Source organism: Chiloscyllium punctatum, chromosome 42, assembly GCF_047496795.1.
Source record: "Chiloscyllium punctatum isolate Juve2018m chromosome 42, sChiPun1.3, whole genome shotgun sequence".
NCBI lineage: Eukaryota > Metazoa > Chordata > Chondrichthyes > Orectolobiformes > Hemiscylliidae > Chiloscyllium > Chiloscyllium punctatum.
This window is the reverse complement of record NC_092780.1, coordinates 14,565,663-14,578,924: the sequence shown is the minus strand read 5'-3', so window position 1 is coordinate 14,578,924 and position 13,262 is coordinate 14,565,663. Positions and strand designations below refer to the sequence as shown.

At 46.4% G+C, this 13,262-nt stretch overlaps 1 protein-coding gene across 5 annotated transcripts in view; it reads right to left on the bottom strand.

The window, feature by feature from the left end:
- LOC140465753 (NGFI-A-binding protein 1-like) overlaps positions 1 to 11,918 on the bottom strand; it is a 60,315-nt gene extending 48,397 nt beyond the window's left edge. For 2 of the 5 annotated variants that reach the window (XM_072561462.1, XM_072561464.1), the window contains exons 1-2: positions 11,577 to 11,918; positions 789 to 1,594 (exon numbers count right to left, since the gene is read on the bottom strand). In XM_072561462.1, coding sequence (XP_072417563.1) covers positions 789 to 1,568 — 780 coding nt within the window. In that variant the 5' untranslated portion in view covers positions 1,569 to 1,594; positions 11,577 to 11,918. The remainder of the gene's footprint in view (positions 1 to 788; positions 1,595 to 11,576) is intronic. The other 3 variants (XM_072561465.1, XM_072561463.1, XM_072561466.1) reach the window with 3 other exon arrangements.
- Between the last annotated feature and the right edge of the window lie 1,344 nt (positions 11,919 to 13,262).

Below are 13,262 nucleotides of genomic sequence, written 5' to 3'. Positions count from 1 at the left end.
GAGGAGAAAGATTTAAAAAAGGACATGAGGGGCAACATTTTTTACGCAGACAGTGCATGAAATGTATTTCCAGAAGAAGTGGTGGACGTGGGTACAGTTACAATGTTTAAACGACATTTGGATAAGTAATGAATGAGAAATGTTTGGAGGGATATGGGCCAGGAGCAGGCAGGTGGGACTAGGTTAGTTTGGGATTATGGTCAGCAAGGACTGGTTGGACCAAAGGATCTGTTTCCGTGCTGTAAGACTGCAGATGGTGGAACTTGAATTAAGAGAGGGAACCGTTGTCAATTGCCAGAAAACCTCATCCAGTTCACGACCGTCCCTTTGGGAAGGAAACTGCCACCCTTACCTGATCTGGCCTACATGTGACACTGCACCCACAGCGACGTGGATGATTCCTAACTGCCCACTGGGCGATATGCGCTGGCCGAGCTAGTAACACTCACATCACCATGAACAAACAAAGCTAGAAATACACCTTTGCTCTTGATAAGAATTGTACAGCTGCCACACTGTATTGGCTGCAAGGCAGAGGAGAGTGTCCCCAGTCTGAACAGGGTGAAGGATGAGAATGGAAGAGTGTACGTTAGGTGGGCTTCAGATTGGTTTCACAGGTCACTGCAACTTCAAGGGTCAAAGGGCCTGTACTGCGCTGTAATGTTCTATGTTCTAAGGAGTAGGCCATTCAGCCCCACGAGCATGCTCCCCGACATTCAATGAGATCACCTCCTATCCTACCATACTGTAAACGATTCTACTTTCTAATCACAACTCAACGCCCATACCTCGTGCAACGTCAGATTCTTCCCATCCTTGCGTTTGGAGTCGAATCGCCCATATATGGCGCTGAATTTGCGGATCTCTTCCTCCCTCTGGGGATCCTGCTCGCTCATCTCGAAAATGTGGCCCAGCGACTTGGCCATCTTTTTGTTGCTGATGAAGACGCACTCCAGCTCCTTGGGCTCCATCCTGGGCACGGTGTGGATGAGCCGCTCCGCGCACGCCGCGATGATCTGCACCACGTCTGGGGTCAGGGGCAGCGAGGGGCCACCATCCTTAGGGGGGGAGTGGGGCTCCTCTTTAGGCATCGTCATCACGTGGGAAATGCTGGGCAGCGGATGCCCACCCCCAGCTGCCACCACCTCCGCCTGAGATGATGTCTGAGATGACGTCTCCCGTGACACGGCATGATTGTTGGCCACCTCCTGCCCGGAGGCCAGGCCCTGGGCAGTGCCGGCTGAGTTGGGGCTGCTGGTGTTGAGTTCTGAGATCTTGGCGATGGGAATGCTGCTGGCCGGGAGCTTGGTGAGGGGCTGATTGAAGGCGGTGGGGTTGGTGATCCACTCCTGCAGGGCCTTCTGTAGGCGGCGGACATGAAGGGGCTTACTTGACATGCCCACCAGGGCCATGATCTCCAGAAACTCCTCCTCCGCGGCGTCGCACAGCTGCTGGACGTCGTCTCCGCCCTGCTGGATGAAGGCGTCGTAGTAGATGAGAAGGTTCGCTCGCTGGAGGACCCGGTAGAGCTGCAGCTCGCCCAGGGTGGAGGGCTGAGAGGTCGTCATAGCCCGCTTCCTTGACCTCAAAGACCCTGAGAAACAAAACAAAACAGATTCAATGGTCAGACCTCTCGGCGGAGAAAGAAAAAGCTCAATTTCTAGGGCACGGGGCTCAAGGTCTACCCAGGAACAGGAGGAGGCCATTCAGCCCGTCAAGCCTGCTCCACTATTCAATACCATCATGGCTGGTCATCCTACTCCCTGTTCCCACTTTCTCCCTCTAACCATCGATCTCTTTAGCTCTAAGAACTAGATCTCACTCCTTGAAAACATTCAATGTTTTGGCCTCAGGTGCTTCCTGTGGTAGAGAATTCCACAGACTCCCCTCTCTCTGGTTGAAGTCATTTCTCTGATTCTTGATAATAGGAGATAAAGATACATATCCTTGGACTGTGACCTTGACCCCACCTACTGGCAGCAGATTCCGTAAGACCACAGGCCATAAGGTACAGGAGCAGAATTAGGTCATTCAGCCCCTCAGGTCTGTACTATTATCCAATCATGGCTGATATGTTCCTCAACCCCAACTCCTGCCTTCTCCCCGTAACCTTGGACGTCCTTTATTAATCGAGAACCTCTCTATCTCTGTCTTAAAGACACTCAATGGCTTAGCCTCCACAGCCTTCTGTGGCGATAAATTCTACAGATTAACCACCCACTGGCTGAAGAAATTCTTCCTCCTCTCAGTTCTAAAGGATCGTTCCTTCACTCTGAGGCTGGGCCCTTGGGTCAAAGTCTTTCCTACCGGTGGAAACATCTTAGCCACAGGCATTATATCCAGGCCTCTCAATATTCTGTTAGTTTCAATCATCATCCTTCTAAATCCCATCGAGTGCAGACACAGAGTCCTCAATTTTTATGACAAGCCATTCATTCCCAGGATCATTCTTATTAATTTGGACTCTCCTTTGGATCCTGTCCAATGCCAGCACATCCTGGCTTAGATACGGGGCTCAAAATTGCTCACAATATTCCAAATGCAGTCTAACCAGATTCTTATACAATCCCAGCATACACCTCTGCTCTCATGTTCGAACCCTCTTGAAATGAATGCTTAACTTCCTAACTGCCAAGTGAACCTGCACGTTAACCTCAAGTTAATCCTGAACTAGTATTCTCTTGAGCTTTAGATGTTTGAAGCCTTTCCTCACTTCGAATTAGTCTACTCCTTGATTCTTCCACACTTCACACTTTCCCACATTGTATTGCACTGCTGCCACTTCTTCACCCACTCTCCCAGCCGCTCAGAGTCCTCTGGGGTGAGGTGGGCGTATTCAAAGAGGTTCCTCTTGCAAAAGGTATTGAAGGAGGAAGGAAAAATGAATGGGGACAAAGGAGAGCAGGAAGGGAACTCTGGAGCCTGGGACCCGGCCAGTTTGAGGTAGAGCTGCCAATACTGGAGTGACTTCAGTTGGAGGTGATTAACTGACCAGAATGGTGACTCAGTGATTAGCACTGCAGCCTCATAGCGCCAGGGACCCGGGTTGGATTCCAGCCTTGGGCAACTGTTTCTGTGGAGTTTGCACATTCTCCCCATGTCTCTGCGGGTTTCCTCCCGTTTCCTCCCACAATCCAAAGATTGGCCATGCTAAATTGCCCATAGTGTTCAGGGGTGTGTAGGTTAGGTGCATTAGTCAGGAGTAAATGTAAAACGAGGGGGTAGGGGAATGGGTTTGGATGGGATACTCTTCGGAGGGTTGGTGTGGGCTTGTTGGGCCTGTTTCCACACCGTTAGGATTGCATTCTTTTTTTAGATTAGATTAGATTACTTACAGTGTGGAAACAGGCCCTTCGGCCCAACAAGTCCACACCGCCCCGCCGAAGCGTAACCCACCCATACCCCTACATCTACATCTACCCCTTACCTAACACTACGGGCAATTTAGCATAGCCAATTCACCTGACCTGCACATCTTTGGACTGTGGGAGGAAACCGGAGCACCCGGAGGAAACCCACGCAGACACGGGGAGAACGTGCAAACTCCACACAGTCAGTCGCCTGAGGCAGGAATTGAACCCGGGTCTCCGGCGCTGCGAGGCAGCAGTGCTAACCACTGTGCCACCGTGCCGCCCATAATCTATGATCTTTAATTGGAGAAACGCAAAGGGGGAGAAGAGCCATTGACTTTTAGCACACAAAGAGTTGCCCTCCGATCAGGGGTGGCTTTCTCTCACTTCTGAGTCAGAAGTTCAGGGGTTCAAGACCCATTTCAGAGACATTGGAGATAAATTTGCCCACCATACCAAACAACAACACACCCATTTGAGGCATTATCTTTCAAAGGAGGTGTTGAACCCAAGTCCCACTGATTCTTCCATTGGAAGGTGGGGGGGGGAGGAGTTGAATGTAGAGGATCTTACGGCAATTTTTAAAAAAAGGTCGTGCTGCTGTAATTCACGTTTCATTGACACGAATTCACTGTAATGGGATTGACGAATTGGGGATACTGTCTCTAAAGCGCAAACTTCTAAAACGTGTGTTGTCTGTAACGCGATTACATCGCCAACACTTTAAGAGCTGTTTCTAAAGCACAACATTTCTATAACGCTGGCTTGCGCAAGAACGCAACCATCACCTTATGGAAGAACTACGTGTTACAGACAAAAAAAATAAATTAGATAAGGAAACATTAAGTTCTAATTACAGCCTAAAGTGTGATCTTGTAAGAAGTAGAGAGCCACAGAAAGGGAAACTAAAAAGTCAGATTTGCTGTGTTATTGCATCTTGCACACTCTTAGATATTCCCCAAAGCACTTCACAGCCAATGAGTAACTTTTGAAGTGTTTTGAACGGTTGCTTTTTTTAAAAACACGCCTGTGTTATTGGAAATGTCTCTAACACTTCCTATTGGTAATCTGAGTGAGGCCGGAACTGCTGCTCAGAGCCACAAATCTTCAGCCAATCCACTGAGGTACAACATATAAATACGCCAGCAATCAACTCAAAGTCTTGTTCACTTATTAACACCTTTGTTTTAGCAGTTGGCAGAACTCTCGCCTCTGGGTCAGGGGATTCAAGTCCCCATCAAGAATACTAACACATATTTGGAGAGCACTTTTAATCAACCCCATTAAATGTCCCAAACCACTTCACAGAAATGCCTAACGTAAAGCATAAAACCAAGCCAGATAAGGAGATAATGGACAAAGAGGTGGGTTTCAGGGAGTGTCTTAAAGCAGGAAAGAGAGAGGGAGGAGAGGTGTAGGGAAGATATTCCAAAGCTTACCAACTGCTGTTGATGGTAGAGCAACGCACAAGTAGCCAGAATCGGAGGAACGAAGATTTGTCGGACAGTTGTGGGGCTGGAGGAGATTGCAAGGCGGAAGAGGACGTGGATGGAGTTGAAAACAAAGGCAAGAATGTGAAAGTTCAGATGCTGCTTGAATGGGAGCTAATGCAAGTCAGTGACCATCAGGGTGACAGGGGAACAGGACCCACTGCAAGGTCAGACCAGGGCACCATAGGACCCGAGTCCAAAGCCTGAGGCTAACACTCTATTGCAGTACTGAAGGAGAGCTGCACTGCCAGAGAATTACACTCAGACCAGAACTTCCAGATCCGACATGTTACGGTACAGAAGGAGGCTATTTGGCCCATCATAGCCGCATTGGCACCAAGGGATAGAACCAATCTCCTGTCTTTTCCCCATATCCTTCCACATCAGTTCTATTCAAATAGCCATCCAGTGCCCAAATTGAACCTGCTTCCACCACATTTCCAGGTAATGCATCCCAGCCTCTAACTATTTGACATGTGAAAAGGTTTTTGCTCACGCTTAATCACTTTAAATCTAAGCCGTCAAATTTTTATTCCTTTCACAAGCACAACCAGCTTCTTCCTACCTACTCTATCCAGCTCGCTCATGATTTTGAAAACCTTGATCAAACCTCCACTCAGCCTTCAAGGGGAACAGTCTCCAATCCAATCCATCCCCATAACAAACGTTTCTCATTCCTACAACCATCTCAAGTAGATACAAAAACTTCCTCCGGCACTTACTTTGAGGAAGACTAGTTATCCCCATCAGCCTGTCTAACGCCAATCCTACATTCAAATAGACAATCCGGTTATTATCACAGCACTGTTCATGGGAGCTTGCTGTGTACAAATGGGCTTCCACACTTCATACTTGACAACAGCTTCGGCATTTCAACCGTAAGTCATTGGCTGTAAGATGCAACAAGAGGGAATAAAATAAAATCCTGTGGATGCTGATAATGTGAAATAAACACTGAAAGTGTTAGAGAAACTCAGCAGGTCTGGCAGCTTTTGTGAAGAGAGAAATAGAGTTAGAGTTTTGAGTCCAATATGACCCTTCTTTATTCTGAGTTAACGTTTCATTCTGAAGGACAGTCATACCTGACTTGAAAGGTTAACTCTGCTTCTCTCTACACAGATGCTGCCAGAAGCGCTTGGAGAGGTCTGCTGGTCATCCCAGGCGCTACAGAAATGCAAAGCCTTTTTTTTTAAAGATTCTTAGTCCTTCAAATGCAAGTGTTGGCAGTGGCAACATTTTGGGCATTGGATGCAATTTGGACAGAGTGGGGGAAAAAAATTCCAGTCAATAGGGCGCAGTAACGACAGTGGACCTGTAATCCAGGACCCCAGGCCAATGTTCTGGCAACATGGATTCCAGATATTTCAACCCTCTGGATGATTCTTTTTCCTCAAATCCACTCCAAAACGTTCTTTCCTTAAAACTCTTTCACCTGGGTACTGACCCCTTCTACAAACCTCTCCTGAACTAGTCTATGCTCAGAATTCCGTACACCTCAGTCAGATCCACCCACACCAACCCAGTCTTTCTCTGCTCTAAGGAAAACAATCTAGTCTCTCTTCCCAAATAGGCTGAGTTCCAATTTTGTTTGATAATCACTCTTGTGAAGGTGACTTACAAACTTCAAGGTACTACACAACCGCAAGGTGTTGTGCACGTCCGAGAAGGAACCCTGGGGTGAGAGGAGACTGATTTGTTGGCCAAAGCCGAAATGAGCTTGTGAGGGGAAGGGGTTCACGGAGAAGCTGGGGTGGGGTGGGGAGTATGGTAAATAAACTGGCTGCACTATCTCATTCTGAAATACAACAAGCCCCTCTGTGGACAGCACAGCCTTAGTGCCAGGCACCCTAGAGGGTCTCTATGCAGTGACCATCTTCACAGCAGTGATCCAAACAGTACCATCCACTATGGACCGCAACACAGACAGAGCCAGAGCCACATTCTCTGTCAGAATCAGAGAGCAAGGAATAAGGAAATGCTAAGTATTCATTTCACTGACACTGCTAACAGTAATCTACAGCTATCCACTGCTGCGAGAGGAGCACTTCAATGCAAATGGCCAGTCACTTAAATTCCTCACAGAGCACACAAGAATTGACTGTTCAAGTGTCCTTGCAGCAGGAACTTCAAGAATGAGGGAACATTTGTTCAGCTCCCTGTTTCTATTACAGATTTGAACAGAAGGTTGTAGGGGAGGTGAGCCCTGAGTAAGGCAGCGGAGAGAAGTTCAGTCTGGGGGAAGGAAGACTGGGGAACGAAGACCCTCGTACTGAACCTCCATGGTGGCTTAAAGTAGGAGGCATCACCAATCCAATTTATGGGCCTATGATCTCTAACCCCCTGAGGAGAATGCAAGGACATATATTCCCTTCATTTCCCTCATCCTCTCAGGCTAGGAGACTTTTAAAGTATCACAAGATTACAGAATAATACGACTCAACAACACAGAGTCGTATCACGTCTTAAATGTAATGAAACGTCCTGACCTCGACTGTTTTAAAACAAAACATGACCCTAAGCCACGTAAGGAGATGTTTGGGCAGAAGGCCAAGAGCTTGAATCAAAGAGATAGGTTTTTAAAACATCTTTTCAAGGAGAAGAGTGAGCCAGAGGGAGGTTTGGTGGGGGAATTCCAACACTTGGGGCCTAGTCACATGAACCACAGCCCGCCAATAGTGCAGCAATTAAAAGCAGTGAGGGGCACAAGAGCCCAGGCTGAGGAGTGCAGATAGCTCGGAGGATTGTGGTACAGGAACCGATTTCATACATTCTGAGGGCTGAGCCGTGGACGGATCTTAAAACAAATATGAGAATTTATAAAATCAAGACGTTGCTTGACTGGGAGCCAAAGTAAATCTACAAGCACTGGGGGGGATGCTGATGGAATGGAATTCAGTGCAAGTTAAAGCATGGGGCAGCTGCCTTTCTTCCTTCCCCCACATTGAACTTCTCTTCGCTGCCTAACTCAGGGCTCACCTCCCCTACTATTCAAATCCATAATGGGAACATGGATAATTAAAAGCTCCCTTTTGGTCTGAATTATGGTTGCCACACTAGACTCAGGAGCTGCTGGGATTGAGTGACGTTGCCCCTAACCTCACACGGGCCTAGCTGTCACAAAGCAGTGAAGCAGTCATACAGCAACAGGTTCTGTGAAACCTGACAACCAGCGCAAGCCAGATTACACAGCACAGCACAACCTCATGAACACGGAGAAATCACAACTGAGGGCGAGTCACTTAGAATGAGGTATAAACTCTCCTGGGTTCTGAGGAAGGGTCACTCGACCCGAAACGTTGTCAGATTTCTTTTCACAGGTGCTGCCAGACCTGCTGAGTTTTTCCAGCAATTTCTGTTGCTGTTTCTGATTTCCAGCATCCACAATTCTTTCGGTTTTTAAAAACTCTCCTTACAGCACTCTGCTGTGAGATGTTCGGGCCCATTGTTTTCTGAAGGGACTCTTTTAAAGAAAATCAAATGCGCTTCACTGAATCTCCCTTCACAAGAGCCCAACACTGAGTTTTACTTCTCAATCGCTTTTCCTTTCTCTTGGACTTGGCGGGGTAGTGGCAGATATTTCACTGGAATTTCACGATGTGGCTGGTAATTAATTTTGTTTAATGAGTTGCTCCACATATGCATTAAGCACAGCAAGAAAAGTCAAGGATCAGAAAGAGTCGAAGGAGTTACACTGAAGCCTTTTCCTGCAGGCCTTGCTGCTTCAGAGCTCAAAATTCCAACTCTACCTAATCTAAAGGCCTTGGCTCTGTTCCCACACAACACAGTGACTTCACTAGCTCATTAACATGAGTAAACATTGGTCTTTAGATTGTTAGACACATGCTAACTTTCGAGATGGATGGGCAGTTCCAAATAGAACGTGCCCTCCTCCACATTATGACTAAATAGTTTTTCTCTCAACCTCCACCATCTAACCCCTACTACCATCTTTCCTCAGGCATAAAATCTAGGGTGGAGGCAAAAGACAGCAGAAAGAAATCTCTAGAAAACGTGTCTCTGAACTCCTCAGATGGTTAACAATAATCCAAAAAAAAATCACACAGACTAACTAACTGGCTAACTCCACATTAACCATATATTTACAAGTCATTTTGCACTTAAAATGCAAGCTATTTGAAAAACACCAATTCTCAGACAGGGCATGGGTTAACTAATAAAGTTAGAAGTGAATAACTCAGCATTTCAAAACAATACTTCATTCAGATTTGTACAGAGATATATTATGAAACAGTTCAAACTTGACATTCCAAAATGTAGATCAATTTCTTTTGATTCAGTACATGAAGTGACTCAAAAAAGGTTATCTTTATAATGGACATCTATATTTCATGTCAAATATTTTCTGGTGAATTCAGGCCAAAGAATTTCCCAGGCCCTCTCTGTATTATGGCGGGGGGGGGGGGCCCTTAGGCAGTGATCTCTTCCCATTTAATCCAGTGACCATTTGAACCATTGAGAGAGAGGTTTAGTCTCCTGTCACACCAGGTCAGGCAGGACTCAGCTGCAATTCCTGCCTTGGCCAAACTGCCAGCTGACATCCATACTCGAGACTTGAACACAGCGCAGAAGTGGGAAGAAAACAGACAAGGTGTGAGGTTTTTGACCAAAGGTTGAATTGCAAATCTCATTAAACATAAAAGCGAGAGATACATTGCTGGGTTTTATATTTTTTTTAAATCTAAAATGAGGGCATCTTGAATGAATTCAACTTCATGACTGCAATAATAAAATTCTTTTAGAGTGCATGGTCAAATTGGGGGAGGCGGGGTTAGGCTTCATTCCATTCTAACTAGGAGGAACGAGTGGTACAAATTAAGTTGCAGTGTGATTCCATAGGCCCAAGTTTCTCTTTCTGCGGGGATCTGTAGCATGTTCATCTTGACAGTGAGGTTGGTCAGATGGAATGCACAATGTCCCAGCACCTAGTCATCCAGGCCTGGTCCTATCCACTCCCTGGTCCTGCTGATGGTTCATTGGGGTAACGCCCTGGAATGGTTAATTATCCACCTTTCTAACCCCAAGGCTGTTGACACTACTGCCATAGATTCAGCAAGCAACGGCTGTGTCCTACAAGTGCCAGACTATGACCATCCCCAACAAGACTGGAATCTAACCATCTCCTCTTGACATTCAGCAGCTATTGCTGAAACCTCCATTGACAACTTGCTCAAGCCACGACCAACCTGAAGTTTAACTAGATCAGCTATGTCAACGCTGCAGCTGGAAGGGGAAGGTCAGAGACCAGGGCAGCTGGTAGGGGGGGGGGGGGGGGGGGGGGGAGAGTAACTCACCCCCTCACCAACATTCCTTCTGAGCTGTGCAGCCACATATACTCTGGGATCCTACCAACGGTTCTGGAAGGCCTGCACAGCAGGGAAAAATAATCAGCAGGAACATTGCTCCTGCCTCCCCAAAGTCTGTCCACCATCAACAAGGCACAAGTCAGGAGTGTGATGGAATATCCCCCACTTGCGTGGATGGATACAGCTCCAACAACACTCAAGAAGCGTGACACCATCCAGGACAGCACAGCCAAAAGCAGATGATGAATCTATAGGTTTTGAGGCTTAACAATTGATGAAGTAGTCTCTATATTGATATGTAGATCCTATCACAATATATAAATGTCGTGCGATATTCAATATTACCAGGATGACTCTACAACACCATCTGAATGAGGGTGAGTTCTATAATTGTCCAGACAGAGGCTACGACCATTTTCTCAACCATTGGGTGAAATGGCTTTGTGAAAGTCATCCACATCCAGTGAAGAAAAGGCAACAATGGTACCAGTGACATTGGTACTGTTTTACTCAATCACCATTTCCCAAGGCCAATTCTGCACATTATTAAAGAGCTCATATTTCTCAATATGAAGAAATTAGATACTGCTCATTCCAAAACACGTCATCTGGTTCTTGTTAAAGAAAGGCTTGTCTTTCTTTACAGCTTTCACCACCAAAGAAAATCTCAATGTGCTTTACAATATATTTGAAATGTAGTCACTGTCATAATGTAGGAATCACAAAGTCAATTTATGCACAGGAATCTCCTAAGTAAACATGTGACAATGAAGGGCCTATGCTCGAAATATCGATTCTCATGGTCCTCAGATGTTGCCTGACCTGCTGTGCTTTTCCAGCACCACACTCTCAAAACATGTGACAATTGCCAAGTATTGACCCGTGATGTTGGTTGAAGGATTCATATCATCCAGAACACTGGGGAGAACTCCCCTGCTCTCCTTCAAAACAGCCTACAGCAGGCAGGCAGAGTTTAACATCTCATTCCAAAAGACACTCTCTGACAATAAGAGTTCATAGTGAGGGAGGTGGGGTGCTTCCAAAGTGAGAAAATGTACCTCATCCCTGTGTCCCCTAAAAACAGAGATCACTGGCAAAATGGTGCCGAGAGACAAAAGGCCCCCAACAACTAAAATACAGAACAGCTGGTGTCCACCAACTTCTGGTGGGGTCCACCAAGTTAAATGGAGATGGGAGAGGGGACGTTGCTGCTTTAAATTGGATGCACGCATGTCTATGAAAAAAGAAGAAAGAAAGGGAGAGAGAGAGAGAGAGAGAAAGAGAAATGGGTCAGAACGAGGGATCAGATCTCTCCCCTCCTTACAGATCTCGCACAGGGTATGAAGAGTTGGGCATTTTTTTAATCGCCAAAGCCTGGTGGTTAAAGGTTACACTCGGGGATTGCTGCTTACCTGGATTAGGAGCTGGTGGACGGACAGACAAGGCGCTGCTTTGCGACTCTCGGCTTCAGAGTGGGGACTCCGGGGCCGGCTGTAGTGTTCCCGAGCCTGGGGCACGGAGTACAGGACAAGGCGGTGTGGGTGGGGGATTCGCTCTTTATGGGTGAACTGCTGTGGGGGGAGGGGGTTCCAGGACAAATTAAACACCCCCCTCCCCTTAAAAAAAACTCCCAACACAACTGCCTGGCTCCACCACCCCTTACCACCACCCCCACCTCCCCAAAAAGCAAATTACTACAAACTGCAGCAGCAGCGAGCAATGGCGACAGTGCACACTCAATGTCTGCAAAGCGCTTCCCCACCCTGGTGCTGGCTCCCTCTGAGGGTGGGGAGCTGAGTCACACTGCAGGCGTTTAAGGTGGTCCATGCAAGGAAAAATGCAAAAAGCAAATAGCAAAAAAAAACCCTACCCCACCTCAGCATAAATAATTACCCACCCACCCCCATATAAAGATAAATCCTGGGGGAGATGAATTAGTGTAAGTATCTTTCTCCCTGGTAACATTTGTTGCAATTTCACTCAGCTGTCTGATGTTGCAACATTTCTCACACCTTCGAGTCCTCAAGATCTGTACAAATGCCTTTACATGTTTTGGGTTGGGGGGGTGGATTGCAGATTTTAACCATTGGTGGCATCACTTGGTCAGCTTTTTCATCTCCAGTGGGTCTAGCTGGTACTCAGGGCATAGTCTACCAACCCCACCTCTGGTGACACTTATTTTTCCCTCAGTTGGGCACTTGGCCGCCTGAAAATTTTCACTGTCGTGCAAATTTTCATTTTTTGATCCTCAGTTGTTTGCTTTTACTTTCTTGACAGTGGCTGGCACTAGTTAAAACTACACAGCAAACAACTTTCATTTGGGTAGCGCCTTTCATATCGTAAAACGTGTTTTGGAGCTTCAAACCAATGTTGTCGAAGAACATTTGCCTGAGGGACATAAGGACGGACATACAGGTTTCAAAGAGCTAGAGAGATTGATGATTTTGGGTGCTCTTAATTGGAACGATTACAGTTGGGCTGGAATTGGATTGAGGGGCTATAGGGTGAAGCACAGACAGAGTGGGACAAGGGACGTGGAAGCAGGAATATTTTTAAATCAGCCAGCACCAGGGTATCGGGTTTTGGGATAATACAGCAGTATACCTCTGTGTTTGACCCATGTACCGGACAATGGGCAGTCTCGTATGGCTGTAGACATTAGTCTTGCCGCCTCAGATTTTAAAAACAAAACTGAACAACCCCAAAATAGTTCACATGCTCGAATACATGTGCATAGGCCAGTGTGGAGACTGGCTTTGAACACTGATTTTTAAAAAAAATCAAATGCCCAGGGTCAGGGACTATTTGTTCTCTTACTCCCATGTATTTTGCACATGGGAAGTTGTAGCAATTTTGATGCAACACTCATAAAATTTAGTAAAACCAGACAAGGCTAGAAAGATCCTCGACAGGACAGGCAGAATTGGTAGCGAAAAAAATTTCAGGTCTGTGACCTTTCAATTAGAGTATTTTTGGCATTTTTTTTTGTTCAGAAGTTTAGCGCCTTACAGTATTTTGTTTGGAATAGTAGCACAGAACTTTACTTGGACAGTTCTCATCACGGAGCGTCTTCCTTTTGAAAAAAAAAGTAAAAAACA